The sequence below is a fragment of the Ictidomys tridecemlineatus genome, chromosome 1, assembly GCF_052094955.1.
Source record: "Ictidomys tridecemlineatus isolate mIctTri1 chromosome 1, mIctTri1.hap1, whole genome shotgun sequence".
Taxonomy (NCBI): domain Eukaryota; kingdom Metazoa; phylum Chordata; class Mammalia; order Rodentia; family Sciuridae; genus Ictidomys; species Ictidomys tridecemlineatus.
The window spans coordinates 62,064,749-62,078,290 of NC_135477.1; the positions used below are offsets into that span (position 1 = coordinate 62,064,749).

The 13,542-nt window shown below is 33.3% G+C and overlaps 1 protein-coding gene across 1 annotated transcript in view; it reads right to left on the reverse strand.

Moving 5' to 3' along the window:
- The window catches only part of Ube2d1 (ubiquitin conjugating enzyme E2 D1), a 32,173-nt gene that overhangs the window by 1,410 nt on the left and 17,221 nt on the right, over window positions 1–13,542 (reverse strand). Inside the window, exons 2-6 of the mRNA XM_005334329.4 lie at window positions 7,580–7,643; window positions 7,455–7,486; window positions 5,063–5,140; window positions 3,972–4,077; window positions 152–245 (exon numbers count right to left, since the gene is read on the reverse strand). Coding sequence (XP_005334386.1) covers window positions 152–245; window positions 3,972–4,077; window positions 5,063–5,140; window positions 7,455–7,486; window positions 7,580–7,643 — 374 coding nt within the window. The remainder of the gene's footprint in view (window positions 1–151; window positions 246–3,971; window positions 4,078–5,062; window positions 5,141–7,454; window positions 7,487–7,579; window positions 7,644–13,542) is intronic.

Genomic DNA, 13,542 nt, shown 5'->3' on the forward strand with positions numbered 1-13,542 from the left:
TTAAGAAGGGTTTAAAAAGAAAGGTCCAATGCATTGGAAAAAGACAAAATTAATATACACATAATTAAATGTACTTAATATATTTATAATACTCATGTTTGGGAGACTATAGAAATGCATTCAAACAGAAGCAATATAAATAAATACTTACTTTTCTTTGTCTGATTTATAGATTTGTGCAATATCTGGAACTAAGGGGTCATCAGGATTAGGATCACAAAGTAGAGAACATATGGACAATAAAACTAGATTTAAAAGAGAACATCAGATTAGATAGTGATCTTTCTACTTTAGACAAGCTATACATGTGAAAATAGTTTCACTGACTATAGATATTGAACTTACAAAGAAAACAAAAATGTTTTATTTTTATGTTTTATACTAACTTTGGTTGGAAGCATATCATTAACTTTTAAAATCATAAAATCACCATAAAATGCACAAAATAGAAAATTATTACTCCTTTTGAAGTTTTAAATTCTATTGAATTTTTTATTTATTTACAAAATATGCATCTCCAAAGTAGCTACTAACAACCTTTTCAACTCCAGTACTCTAAAAAGCAATTGAATTACCGAAAAGAGTCCAAACTGTTTTGAACATTGTGCTCAAGGGCTCTGTTCCTTTGCCTTAGTGCTACACACACTGTCTATAAAGAAGGAAGATTTGTGAGATTTTCTTCAATGAAACCTTTATTCCATGTACCTTATTTTATTACATGCATTTAAAAATAATGTGAACAGCCATCTTTAGATAACTTGTCTATTTTAAAATATCAATGAAACTAAAAAGTACTTGTTACTATATGAAAACACAATGTAAACAGCTACATTTGGGGGAAAAATATTCAAGTATTTGAAACAGGAAGGAACAAGAACTCTGGTCCTAATTTGTCTGTTTCATACAGGACCACTTCTGAGGGGCTGCATTTGGAACAACCTCTTATTTCCACCCTCTCCTCCTCTAATATGTTCCTTCATCTTTTCCTACTCTTTCCAGTCCAAAGGCGACTCTTTAAACAACAGGGAAAGGGGATCCTAAGGACTAGGGAAAAAACTAGCATTTTTAAAAAATTTTCCTCATTGCCCATCTACCCAATGAAACTTTAAGTCTCTGTATATTAAACCAAAAGGGTAGATTTTTCTGTGGTTACTTGTTTATCTCCAGAATGTTTTCAGACTAAACTCTTGATAAAAAGCAAAACAAGACATTTAAAATGCAGGAAAGTGAAAAGTGCACAAATAAATCATAGAGGTATGAGTTACTTCATAAAATAACAAGAATGAAGTTCCTGAGTCCTGCTGCCTTGAGTCATTTGCCCTGATTTCACTATCAAGCACACAAACCAAAGGTTTTAAGATAAAGTAAAAGACAACAGTTAACAGTTACCTGAATGCTAACTTCCTGCCAGGGGCACAGTGACCCTAGGTGGTTGGTAATCCTATTTCACATATGAGGAAAAGGAGGCTGTTTTTAAATTCTCAAAAGACAATTTTTGTAGAAGTCAACAATACTTTTTTTTTTTTAATAAAAGCCACCTTGGTTGGAGGATAATTACTTAGCATCTGGCAGTCTGCCATTTCTTTTAAATGATAAGGACTTAGCTGCTTATGCCAAATGACATTCATTTCATGACACCATTCCAGTACTGTTAGTTTGAAAAACTATTTGACACAGAATCTTTCCTTTATTCAGTGCATATAATTTCACTATGTGAAAGATTTTTTAAAAAGATATATTATATAAAAATTTTAGATGAGCACTTTAGGCTAGAAAAAAATACCAGTCATAATTGACCTGAAGCCCTATTATTTACTAATACTTGAAACATTTATGGCTGTGGACCCTACTTCCTATAAACTCATCACTTCAAAAACAAGCTATAGGGGCTGGGGATGTGGCTCAAGCGGTAGCACGCTCGCCTAGCGTGCATGCAGCCTGGGTTCGATCCTCAGCACCACATACAAACGAAGATGTTGTGTCCGCCGAGAACTAAGAAAAAATAAATAAATGTTAAAATTCTCTCGAAAAAAAAAAAAAAGAAAAACAAGCTATAGGGCTGGATGTGGTGGTACATGCCTGTAATCCCTATGCAGGAGGATCAAAAGTTCAAAGCTAGCTTCAACAACTTAGCACCTGAGGCCCTAAGCACCTTAGTGAGACGCTGTCTCAAAGTAAAATATAAAAAAGGTTGGGTATATAGCTTGGTGGTTAAGCACCCCTAGGTTCAACCCCTGTACCAGAAAAACAAAAACAAGCTATAGGGCTGGGGCTGTGACTCAGTGGCAGTACACTTGCCTGGCATGTGTGAAGCACTGAGTTAGGGTTAGGATTAGGGTTAAATAAAATGAAGGTATTGTGTCCATCTACAACTAAAATACATACATACATACATATATATAAGACAACAACAAAACTAGATATAGAGCATGGTGGCCCAGGCCTGTAATCCCAGAGACTCTGGAAGCTGAGGCAGGAGAATCACAAGTTTGAGGCTAGCCTCAGCAACTCAGCAAGACCCAGTCTTAAAAATGTAAAAAAAAAAAAGGTTGGGAGGTAGCCCTCAGGTAAAGCTAGATTTAATACCGAGAACTAAAAATAAAACAAACAAAAAACAAGCAACAAACCATATATTTGGGTAGCATTTAATTTAAAAAATAAAAAAATGGTGGGGCATGATGGCACATACCCATAATATCAGTAGCTTGGGAGGCTAAGGCAGGAGGGTCATGAGTTCAAAGCCAGCCTCAGCAATTTCATGAGGCCCTAAGCAACTCAGTGAGACCCTGTCTCTAAATAAAATATAAAAAGGGTTGAGGATGTGGCTCAGTATCTAAACACCCCTGGGTTCAATCCCCAGTACCAAAAATAATTTTTTTTAAATGACCACAAATTCTCATAAATCCTTCAAGAGAAACAATTTTCTTGAATTTTATAAAAAAGTAAAAATGTGATTGATAGTGCTTTCAGGGGCAGATGCTTCTAACCCAATCAATATTTTCCAATTGTCAAGTTCCGTATTAGAGAAATAAAACAAAAAATAAAGAATGCTGGCATAGTAAATTTTTTTTTTTAGAGAGAGAGAGAGAGAGAGAGAGAGAGAGAGAGAGAGAGAGAGAGAATGAATTTTAATATTTATTCATTTGTTTTTTTTTAGTTTTTCAGCGGACACAACATCTTTGTTTGTATGTGGTCCTGAGGATCGACCCCGGGCTGCACGCATGTTAAGCGAGCGCGCTACCACTTGAGCCACATCCCCAGCCTGGCATAGTAAATTGTAATGGCTAACGAAACACGATTGGCTTCAGAGACCTATGTACATAGCTGACAATTTAGCTAGGGACAGGGCTACACATCTGCATCTCTCAGCATAATAGACACCTAAGAATGTCCTGCATGTTGTCAACTGTGCCTGCTCAGAATCCGCATGGATTATGTGTCAGTCATACTGATGCCATCAATCATTCAAAATTTAAACTTACATGCTACCTATATTGCATTATTCTAAAGTGTGAAATATGTCACTGCTTTAAAATCACTTATTTCATCAGCCATATCTGTAATTTTTTTCTTGGATGAAGTAAACTAGCTATATAGTTTTATTCATTGTTGTCAAAAGTCTCATTTCATGAATAGGAAACTGATGCCAAAATCTTTTTATTACTATCGCTTATTCTTTTTTTTTAAGACAAAAGCAAGCTAAAAAGATAGTCAATGAGCTTATCCTCAAATTTATAACTATGATATTTTAAAGCTTTTCTCATTTTATGATTTAGATTTACCCATCCACACCCCACATGCCCCAAAAACTGACTGTTAAAAGCCAACAAACATAGTTATAAAAAACAAAGCAAAGTCAAAACAGGAGAAAGCACAAATTTGTTTTTTAAAACTTTGGTTCCTAAATACTTGAAACAAATATTTTTCTGTCTCACTGTTATCAATGTTTTAAGTCTGATAAGTGAAATTACCTTTTGATACAGTCAAAGCTGGTGACCATTGTGACCTCAGGATATCAAGACAAATACTTCCATTACTGTTTATATTTGGATGGTAAATTTTTGTTGTGAAAGCAATCTAAACATAAAGCAAAACAAAACAACAGAAAATGTAATATGCCATGAACTATGAAAAAAACAAAACCAATTTACTCTGGGGTAACAAATCTTCAACTTTACACAGCCTTAGAAGGAGAAATGCTTTCTATGTAAGCCGAATGAGCATCTACTCTGGCCTACAAGTAGTTGTAAATACTGTAAATTTGGAAGCAAAAATCTCAATTTTCCTCCTCAAAGAGTTGAGAAGTATTTGAGAGTGTAAGAAATCTGTAGTAGTTAGGATGACTGGTAATTAACCTGGTTTTCTCATACCTAAAAGTAATCCTTTTCTTAATTTAACTATCAGTAGTACTGGATGTGCCACTTGGATCTTAGAGCCTTTGTTAACCTGTCCTAAGAAATCGACCAAGAATTCTATCTTACACAAGAGTTGCTGTGCTACCATGTCAAAAATACAAACTTAATCAGGTGTTTTTAAAAACCTGAACCATTTCCTGATCGACAGAACTGCTCATTATTTCCCTCCTTGATATTCTCATCATTTATTTCCTCTTTAGACTTCATCTAAATTAAATCTAATAAGAATATGTTTTCATCTTTTCCCAGTGCCCTCCTGCCCATTAAATGAAGGAACCGTACCACGTTCACTTTTGAATTTCTCACTGTAGCAGAACATAGCAGGTGCTCAATAGTTACTATAGATGTTTAAAAATAATCCTGTGAATATAACAGTTTGATTCTTGACCATAAAAAAACTTCCTCAATTACATATACCTCATAAACAGGAAAAGAAAGTCAAAGAAACTCATTTATAACATAATAGATACTGCTTTGAGTATCTCACTCAATGTTTGAGTAAGAATGCAAACTTTAGGATTTGGAGGTTTTACAAAACAGTTTGAGCATGCTCACCTACCCACAGTCTTTGATGTCATGAAACCATCTCTGGAAAAGGAATAAAATCCCTGACATGGCAATCACATCAATCATAAAAAGAAAAATACCTTTGGTGGTTTAAAAGGATAGTCTGTCGGAAAATGTACAGTGAGAAAGAAGACGCCACCTTGATAAGCGCTATCAGGCTGAAATTACAAAACAACGTACATCAATGGTTGAGTAATTATATAGTAACTTAAAAAGATCCCCCCAAATACTATTGGTTTGGAAAAAAATGCCATATTTTAAATGGTTTCATCAAATATTACCAGTTTTTTTTTTTTTTAATAATCATTGTGACCTAAATTCAAATCATTTACCTTGAAAACAGGTTTCCCTTTGCAGGTATGAAGAAGGATTTTCTAACAATCATGTCAGTATCATAAAATTTAAAATAAAACAAAAAACAGACACACTCAGTGGTGTGACATGCCCAAATAAATCTGTTTATGAGTACAAACTTTTAAAGGTCAGTATATATGCCAATATTTTCTGCAGCAGCAATCAGTATTAAAAAGGGATTGGAGGAGTATTTATATTTTAATTTATAAAGCTTAAGTTCTGATGCTTATTTAACAGCAAAGTAGAGACCAGGAGAGACCCAAGTTATGAAAAAAAAAAGAGGACCAAGTGAATTGTTAAAAACAATTTATCCTTCAAACCTTCACTTAGAAAATTTACAAAATAATGTAGAAAATGCAAAAGAAGTCCAAAACAAAACTAAATAAATTCATGGTACTATCAAGTTAGGAATCAATGCAACAAGAAATTAAATTTGTATATTTTTAAATGGCCATTAGAAAATATTTAAAACATTACAAGCAAAAAAGAAAAATTTCAAAAAGCAAAAATTGTAATAAAATATACTTGAAATTCTGTCTGAATTTTTTCATATTTAATTAAGCATATCATGTAATATTAACAATGTGGCAATAAAAGCAAAGACTGTCATTACTTTTTCTCTTAAGTTTCTACATACATATTACTTCTTCCCTTAAGTTTCTACATACATATTAGAGGACTGTATGACATAATTATTCTTCCTTTTACATATATTGTTTAATTCTAGATCATCAAAAATATAATTATGAAATATAATAATTAAATTACATAGAAATGTAAACAAATTACAGTGACAAAATGGTCTGCTTAGATATTAAAATGATTATGGAATACTGTAGAGCATATATTTGCATTTCTAAAATAAGGGAGATAGGAATAGCACAAATGTAATAATTTGTTACATGTGCTCACCTAAGAAATATTTATAAAGGTCTATTTTTCAAATGGTAAGGGTGAACCTTTAAAAGATAGTATTTTAAAGGTTCTTAATAACAAAATACAAATATATCTAGGCTCATATTGAAAATTGTTATATAAATACGTTGCATTTTTACATTTATATAACAACTAACATAATAATTTAAGAATCAAGACAATTTTCCAGTAATCTTGCTATGAAATTCAGTACTTTTTTGCTTTTAAGTTAAATAGAAGATAATATGATTCAAAACTCCATAAAATAAACCTCTGATATTCATGAAAACATGATATTAATGTACTCTCACTTAAAAAGCAGATTGAAGCTTATGCAATTGGGTTTTTGTTCATAGAAAGAAAAGATCTGTTTCAAGTCATAACTTGCCTCTCAGGTGTAAAAAGAAATAATATTAACAAAGATACTAAGTATTAAGAGAAGCTCTTTATAGCTAAACACAACAACACACACTTGTAATCCTAGAAACTTGGGAGGCTGAGAAAGAAGAATCTCAAGTTCAAGTCCAGCTTCAGCAACTTATGGAGATCTTATCTCAAAGTAAATGAATTTTAAAAGGTCTAGAGATGTAGCTCAGTAGGTAAAGCACTCAGAGTTCAATCCCTAGTACTGGGGAGGGAAGTTAAGAGGAGTCAATAATAGAACAGTAGGTAATTTTGAGTTCAAGATAGTGCAACAATATTAAAAGCAAAAAACTCAAAAGGTGGTAAAAAAAAAAAAAAAGACCCACTGCAACATTTATCAATTCTCCTTCATAGACAAGAACAGTGATGAAACTTCATGCAAATTGGTGCTTGTTAGTTGGAGGAATTCCATGACTAGGTTAGACTTACACCTAACATTAAAGCTATGGATGTGGGAATGACTATGCTTGGTTAAAAACAACTGATTCTTTGTGTCTTAAATAAATAAGTAAAGCAAACAGTCTGTTTGCAAGTTGGGGGTGATTCATTACTAAGTGTAATGAACAATGATCTGGCAAGGAAAACATCCTAGTGATCCTAGTTAAGAAATTGCCAATAATGCTTTAGAAAATCATCATAAACCTTCAATCATATTTTGCTTCCAGCGAGATTCAGTGTATAAGAAAATTCAACCTTATTCACAAACATCAGATCAAAGGTAAAAAGGCAAGAATGAAGTATGGCTAGGGGATTAATTTCATATATATGAATCATACTTACAGGCCCCATAATAGTTGCTTGCCAGTGGAACACTGAAACAAACAAAGGAGTTTTGGAGTCATTAACAAATGTTCAAACCTATACTTTTAATGGTAACAAAATCCTAGCAATAGAGCAAAGCTTACAGTCATCTCCCACAGGTCCAGCTGAACAGTGAGCCGGTGGATCACGTTGTAGATCACTTAATTCCTGAAGGAAAACAAAAATACTTAAAGTTAATTCTTTCTTTTTCCAAAACCATATAATAATTCATTATAATACAAACTACCAGGACTGAGAGATGAACTCAGTGGTAAAGTGGGCCCTGGTTCAATTCCCAGCACTGCAAAACACACACACATACACAAACTCACACACAATTAACTTTGCTTTTAACTATTTTAGGCAATTTTATTCAAAATAAGAAAACAAAATGTACTCAAAATGGAAAAAGAATATGGAAGAAGATATTAAACTCCTTTGTGAGACAGCTCGAGTTCTTGAAATGATTTAACAGATTAAAATACTGTTTTTATCAATAAAACAAAAAATATTTAATTAATATCTACTGTATGCAAAGTAATTTATATAAGTGCTAGGTAGATAATATACAAAAACAGGTCCTAGCAGGGTTGTAACTCATCCCTGGGTTGAATCTCTACCACCAAAGAAATTACAAAAAAAACAGGTCCTATTTCTAATAAGTTATGGCAGGGAATGAAGGTTTAGAAAGATGAACATTTAAGGAAAACTAAAGGCTAAGTGGAAAAAAGGGAAGAGAGCAGTTGGAGCATATTTTTTAATCTAGTATACTGATTCATATGCTCTTTTCTGCCCTGAATGCAGCAAAGGAAAGATCACAGGCAGAACATATCTTTAGAGCTGGCCAGCCCTGGCTTGGTATTCCAGTTCTAACACAACTAGATTTATGACTTTGGGGAAGTCACTTAACTTCTTTAACCTCAGTTGGGAAGGAACCAATCATCCCCAAACAAGAAAGAAGTTCAATATAAAAGACTGTATCTGAAGAACCTAATTTAGTTTGGAATATCAAGGAATGTCTGTCTCCGAGGAAGTGACATTTAAGCCATACTCTAACAGATGAGTTGGTTTGGGGGGAGATGAAGCCAGGTGGAAAAAAGAGAACAGAACACACCCTATTAAGGATTTGGGGTGCTATACCAAGTGCATCAGGAAGGGTTTTACCAAATGGCATGCTCTGTTTTAAAGGATAGTTCTTACCTTAAAACATAGAAAAAAAAAGAAAAGCTACAAGATGAGTTACTACAGGTAAGAAAAATGGGGCATAAGTTGGAGAAGTGACAATGAGGTAAGAGGCATTGGACTTGTTCTTTCAAGGGCTAACCTATCACAGGATCTGATGAATTACATGTGCATAGCAAGGAGAGGTCACAGATATGTATGGTGAAGATTAGTGGCAGCTAGCATTAACCTAGTGTCTTAGTCACCCTAACAATTCTCAGAGGCAGGTGTATAACTGTTATCGGATGGAAATGGGATTCAAACCTGCGTAGTCTGACTTTTTACTTTTTTGCTTCACGTATGTACAACTAAAAATGTCATTTACTGAGATGGAGACCACTGAAAGACAAATGGATTTGAAGATAGACATCATGAATCTGTGATCCCAATGATATCAAGAAAAATTCAATTCAACAGATAAAGCTGGAGCTCAAAAGAGGGTGAGGGTAGAAATCAGAAAGTCATTATATATACCCAGTAGTTTAAACTGTGGGAATGGTGTAAATATTTTTGTGGGAGGACATATAAATAAACATTGCATTTCATCAAATCCAAGATGTCATCAGTAGTAAATCACACCCTTATTTTATGTATCAACAATTAAGGGAAAATGTCGCCAATTAATTTTAAACACCATTAATTATAAGATGCCTCCAGATTTTAGAAATATTAAAATATGAAATATGTGCACCATAGAATCACTGCTTATGGTAATAAGTTCACTGCTCTACTAAAGACAGACAAGAAGAAGATACTTTCCTAAGAAAGTGACACATGAGCTGAGTGAGCCAAGTGCTACTTCAGGTATCCTTTCAAGTTCGATGTTCTTTTCCAACTTATCTCAGTACTTTGATTTTTGTTGTGATTCTTTTTCTTGTCTTTTTTTAAAAAAAAAATAGCTGATGCTGTGTTTTCCCTCTAACAAAAATTAACTAACACAATGGCTTCTTTGGTCTATGTACAGTTAAGAAATAACAGAAGGATTCCAGTCTTTGATTTAGCTACAGTGGTTAAAAGCAAGACTTTGAAATTCAAGTCTGGATGCCACCATTCACTTAAAAAAACATGATCTTGGAGAAACAATTTTTTTTCCATTCCAAATCTGCTTTCTTTCATATAAAGTGGAATTATAACCTTCATCCACAGTTTCTATGGTAATCAAGTGATATGACACATGCTAAGTGTATAGCACAGTCTCTGGCACATAGCAGGCATTCAAATAAATCTTAAGATAATATGGAATGAATGACAACCATCCAATTCTCTAGTAGCAGAAAACAATGATTTAAAAATAGCTGAAAAGAGTGGGAATGAAATTCCCAAGTCACAACTCCATATTAGAATGACTGTGCCTTCTAACAATTTTCTAATTTGGGCTTTGGAGAGATTGCTTTTGAAATCAGATTGCTTCTGAATAATGTTGAATTTTCCAACATTAAGGTAAATAGTACTTCTTTGCCTTCATTAACTAAAAAACTAGTTAATTAGAAATGGCAGTCTCTAATTGTAGTTTAAGAAAACTTAATTATTTGCATGTATACATTTTATATAGAAATAATGTGTACATGAATGCATTCTAAATATAAATAATGTGATTTATTTAGAAGAAAAGCCCAAGGCTTCAAATTCAAATAGTTCTTCTTCAAATTCATTTGAAGTATTTTATAAAAATTAAAAGTTATCCTGTTCTTGTTATTTTTAAAATATTATTATTTTTAAGTGTCCTGATCCTACCTCCTTTTTAGAAGATAGCATTAAGGAAGAAAAAAACCCCAACAAGCAAATTTCTGCTAAAGGCACGTTTTTAAGTTCACTATTTAAATCTCACCTTCTATGGGAAAGAGAGCTGACACTACATCAAACATCTTGAATATTCACATGATCACTACTTACTACTAGTAATTATACTAATGCTTTGTTAGGAGACTTACACATCCTAGACATTTTAGGAGGGCCTAGATTTCTGATGTTTTATCCCTTTGCCAATCCAAATGTCTAGAATATGTCCTTGATATTGTTTAGAAGTGTATTAGCTGAAGTTATGATGCATATGTATGGAAAGACAAACAGAGAACAAAGGGGACAATATATATATATATATCCTCCTTTGCCCACAAAAATGCAAATCTTAAATTAAAAGAGAAAAACAGAGAGACTCTAGAGATATGCTAATGGGGTGAAAATATAAAACTAACAAAAACTGAAACCAAACAAACCATATCCCCATCTTTGCTCTTTAGTCTACCCAGCAGCTAGTGTACTTTCAGATGACACAAAGAATGGAGGATCACTTACTCTGAGTGTCTCTCAGACCACTTTATTATCTGGTTTAAGCTTTCTCTGCTATAATGGGCATCCTTATTTATCTACTTCTAGCACTGTGGTCACATATTTGGTATTAAAAATAATTTAGTGATTCTTTGGTAACTCCAAAAGGACATGTTAGGACTAGCAGTCCCTTCCCGTGCTCCTCTCCCCTACTAAGAACTGATGCTGAATGATACAGCTTGCTCAAGAGCACAGACTTCTCAAAAAAGCCAGGCTTCATCTACGATTGCGCCTGCTACAAATCCAAGTCTCTCAACAATGATTTGTGATTACAGACTCCCACTTCTTGAACATGTTTTTCTAATCCACCAAACCTGAAATCTAAGATGCATCCTATAGAAAGCCTCCTAATAACTGCTTCATGAGCTCCTCAGGCCATAACCGAGACCTCCACATGGCCATGCTTTCCTATCACGCCAAATTTCAAAAGATTTCAAAGAACACCCTTGCATGTGCTTTCAAAGTCATTCTTTTTAAAATTAAGTATTGTATGTACATGTGTTATAAAAGCAAAACAGTGATTTGTAGGGGGAAAAAATACCATAATGTATAGTTAACACCCATGAGACCATTTCCCAAACCAAACTACTGTTAACGGACTAGAATACTTCATTCACAGCTTTTTGGGAAATAAGTATATCACTCACTGTTGGAAGGAGTGTAAGTTTGGATACAACCTTTTGGAGGGCAATTTAAATAAACTACGAAAGTAGAAAATGCCTGTGGTCATTGATCCAGTAATTATAACCAGGTAGACAGACAAAGTTACGTATATAAGGATGTCTGGTACAACTTCTTATATAAGTATGAAAAACTGAAAATAGTCTAATGGTCCATCAAAAGAATGGCTTCATAAAATAATATGTTCATATACACTGGGTAGCCACTAAAAAGAATGACAGAACTGCATATGTTGACATTGAAAGATGCCGAAAGAAAATAGGGCTTGAGTAAAAAACACAGTTCCAGGACAGTATGCCCATTATGATCTCAAAATATATATGTAAACCATAAATGCATAAAAAAACAAATAACAAAACACACAAAACTGTTGACAGCACTTATCACTGGGAGCAGGTTGCTAATTTTTACTTATATCTTCTACATTGTCACAAATTGCTACAATATTTTTATATCTCTTTAAAGAAAAAATGTTTTTTAAGACAATGAAAGAATGAATTACTGTCACATATTAGAGGATAAAGAGTAAGAAGACCCAATACTACATCCAATATGATGGATGAGCGAATACTGGAACAGGAAAAGGACATTAGCTGGAAAAATTTGAAATCTGAGTTAGGACAGTAGTTGGTATTATACCAAATCTACTTCCCTCATTGTAATAATTATGATTATATAAATTGGAAATATTAGCAGAAGTTAGTTTAAAGATATATGTGAACTTCCTATGTTACTTTTTGCAATTTTTCTATAATACTACAAACTACCTCAAAGCAAAAAAAAAAAAAAAAAACTTATACATATTCCAAACTTAACTATTTTCTCTCCCAAGCTTGCTTCTTTCCTGTATTCCCAATATCAACTAATGGGACAATAGCAACCCTGTCACCAGGCTCAAAATCTTAGCATTGTTTTGATCTCTCTCTTTCTCTAGTCCTTCATATATAGTCACATGTACAGTACAATATATTCTTCCTTAATACCCATTACAATGTTGACCTTGCCACCAAAATCATTTACAGTACAATACTCAATTACTTGCATAATCATCTTCTAAAGGGACAGCTTGTTTGAAATTTTATTCTACTGTTTTAAAAAATTTCAGTTGTTACCCATTGATTATTAAAAATATAATTCTACCAATGAAATTCTTTTCATTATTTAGCCCCATTATAAAGCCTACACTTTCAATTGAATGTTCCCCTTCAAAAATATTCCAAAGAGCTCTTTCAATTTTCTAAGTTACTTTCAGAAAGTCTATAAGGTCAAAAATAACCTCACAATTACACTAAGATGTTATTTGCTGTTTTCATTATTAATATCTCAGGAGTACACAATGGAGTTTTCCAGAGATTTAACATGAATGCATGAGCAGATGTTAGAATCCAGTTGTCATCTGTAAGCCTAACAATAATGAAATTTAAAAATTGTATAAAACGAAAAAAATGTTTTAAAAAATATAATTATTTTTCATTAAAAAGTAATTTATAACGTTGGCAAGAATGTAGGGGGAAATTTGCTGGTAGGACTGCAAATTGGTACAACCACTCTGGAAAGCAGTATGGAGATTCCTCAGAAAACTTGCAGTGGAACCATCATTTACCCAGTTATCACACTCTAAGTCTATACTCAAAGGATTTAAAATCAACATACTATAGTGGACACACCCTCATCAATGTTTATAGCAGCTGAATTCACAATAGCAAAGCTATGGAACCAACCTAGGTGCCCTTCAACAGATGATTGGATTAAGAAAATGTGGTATATATGCACAAAGGGATATTACTCAGCCACAAATAAGAATGAAATTATGGTATTTGCTGGTAAATGGATGGAA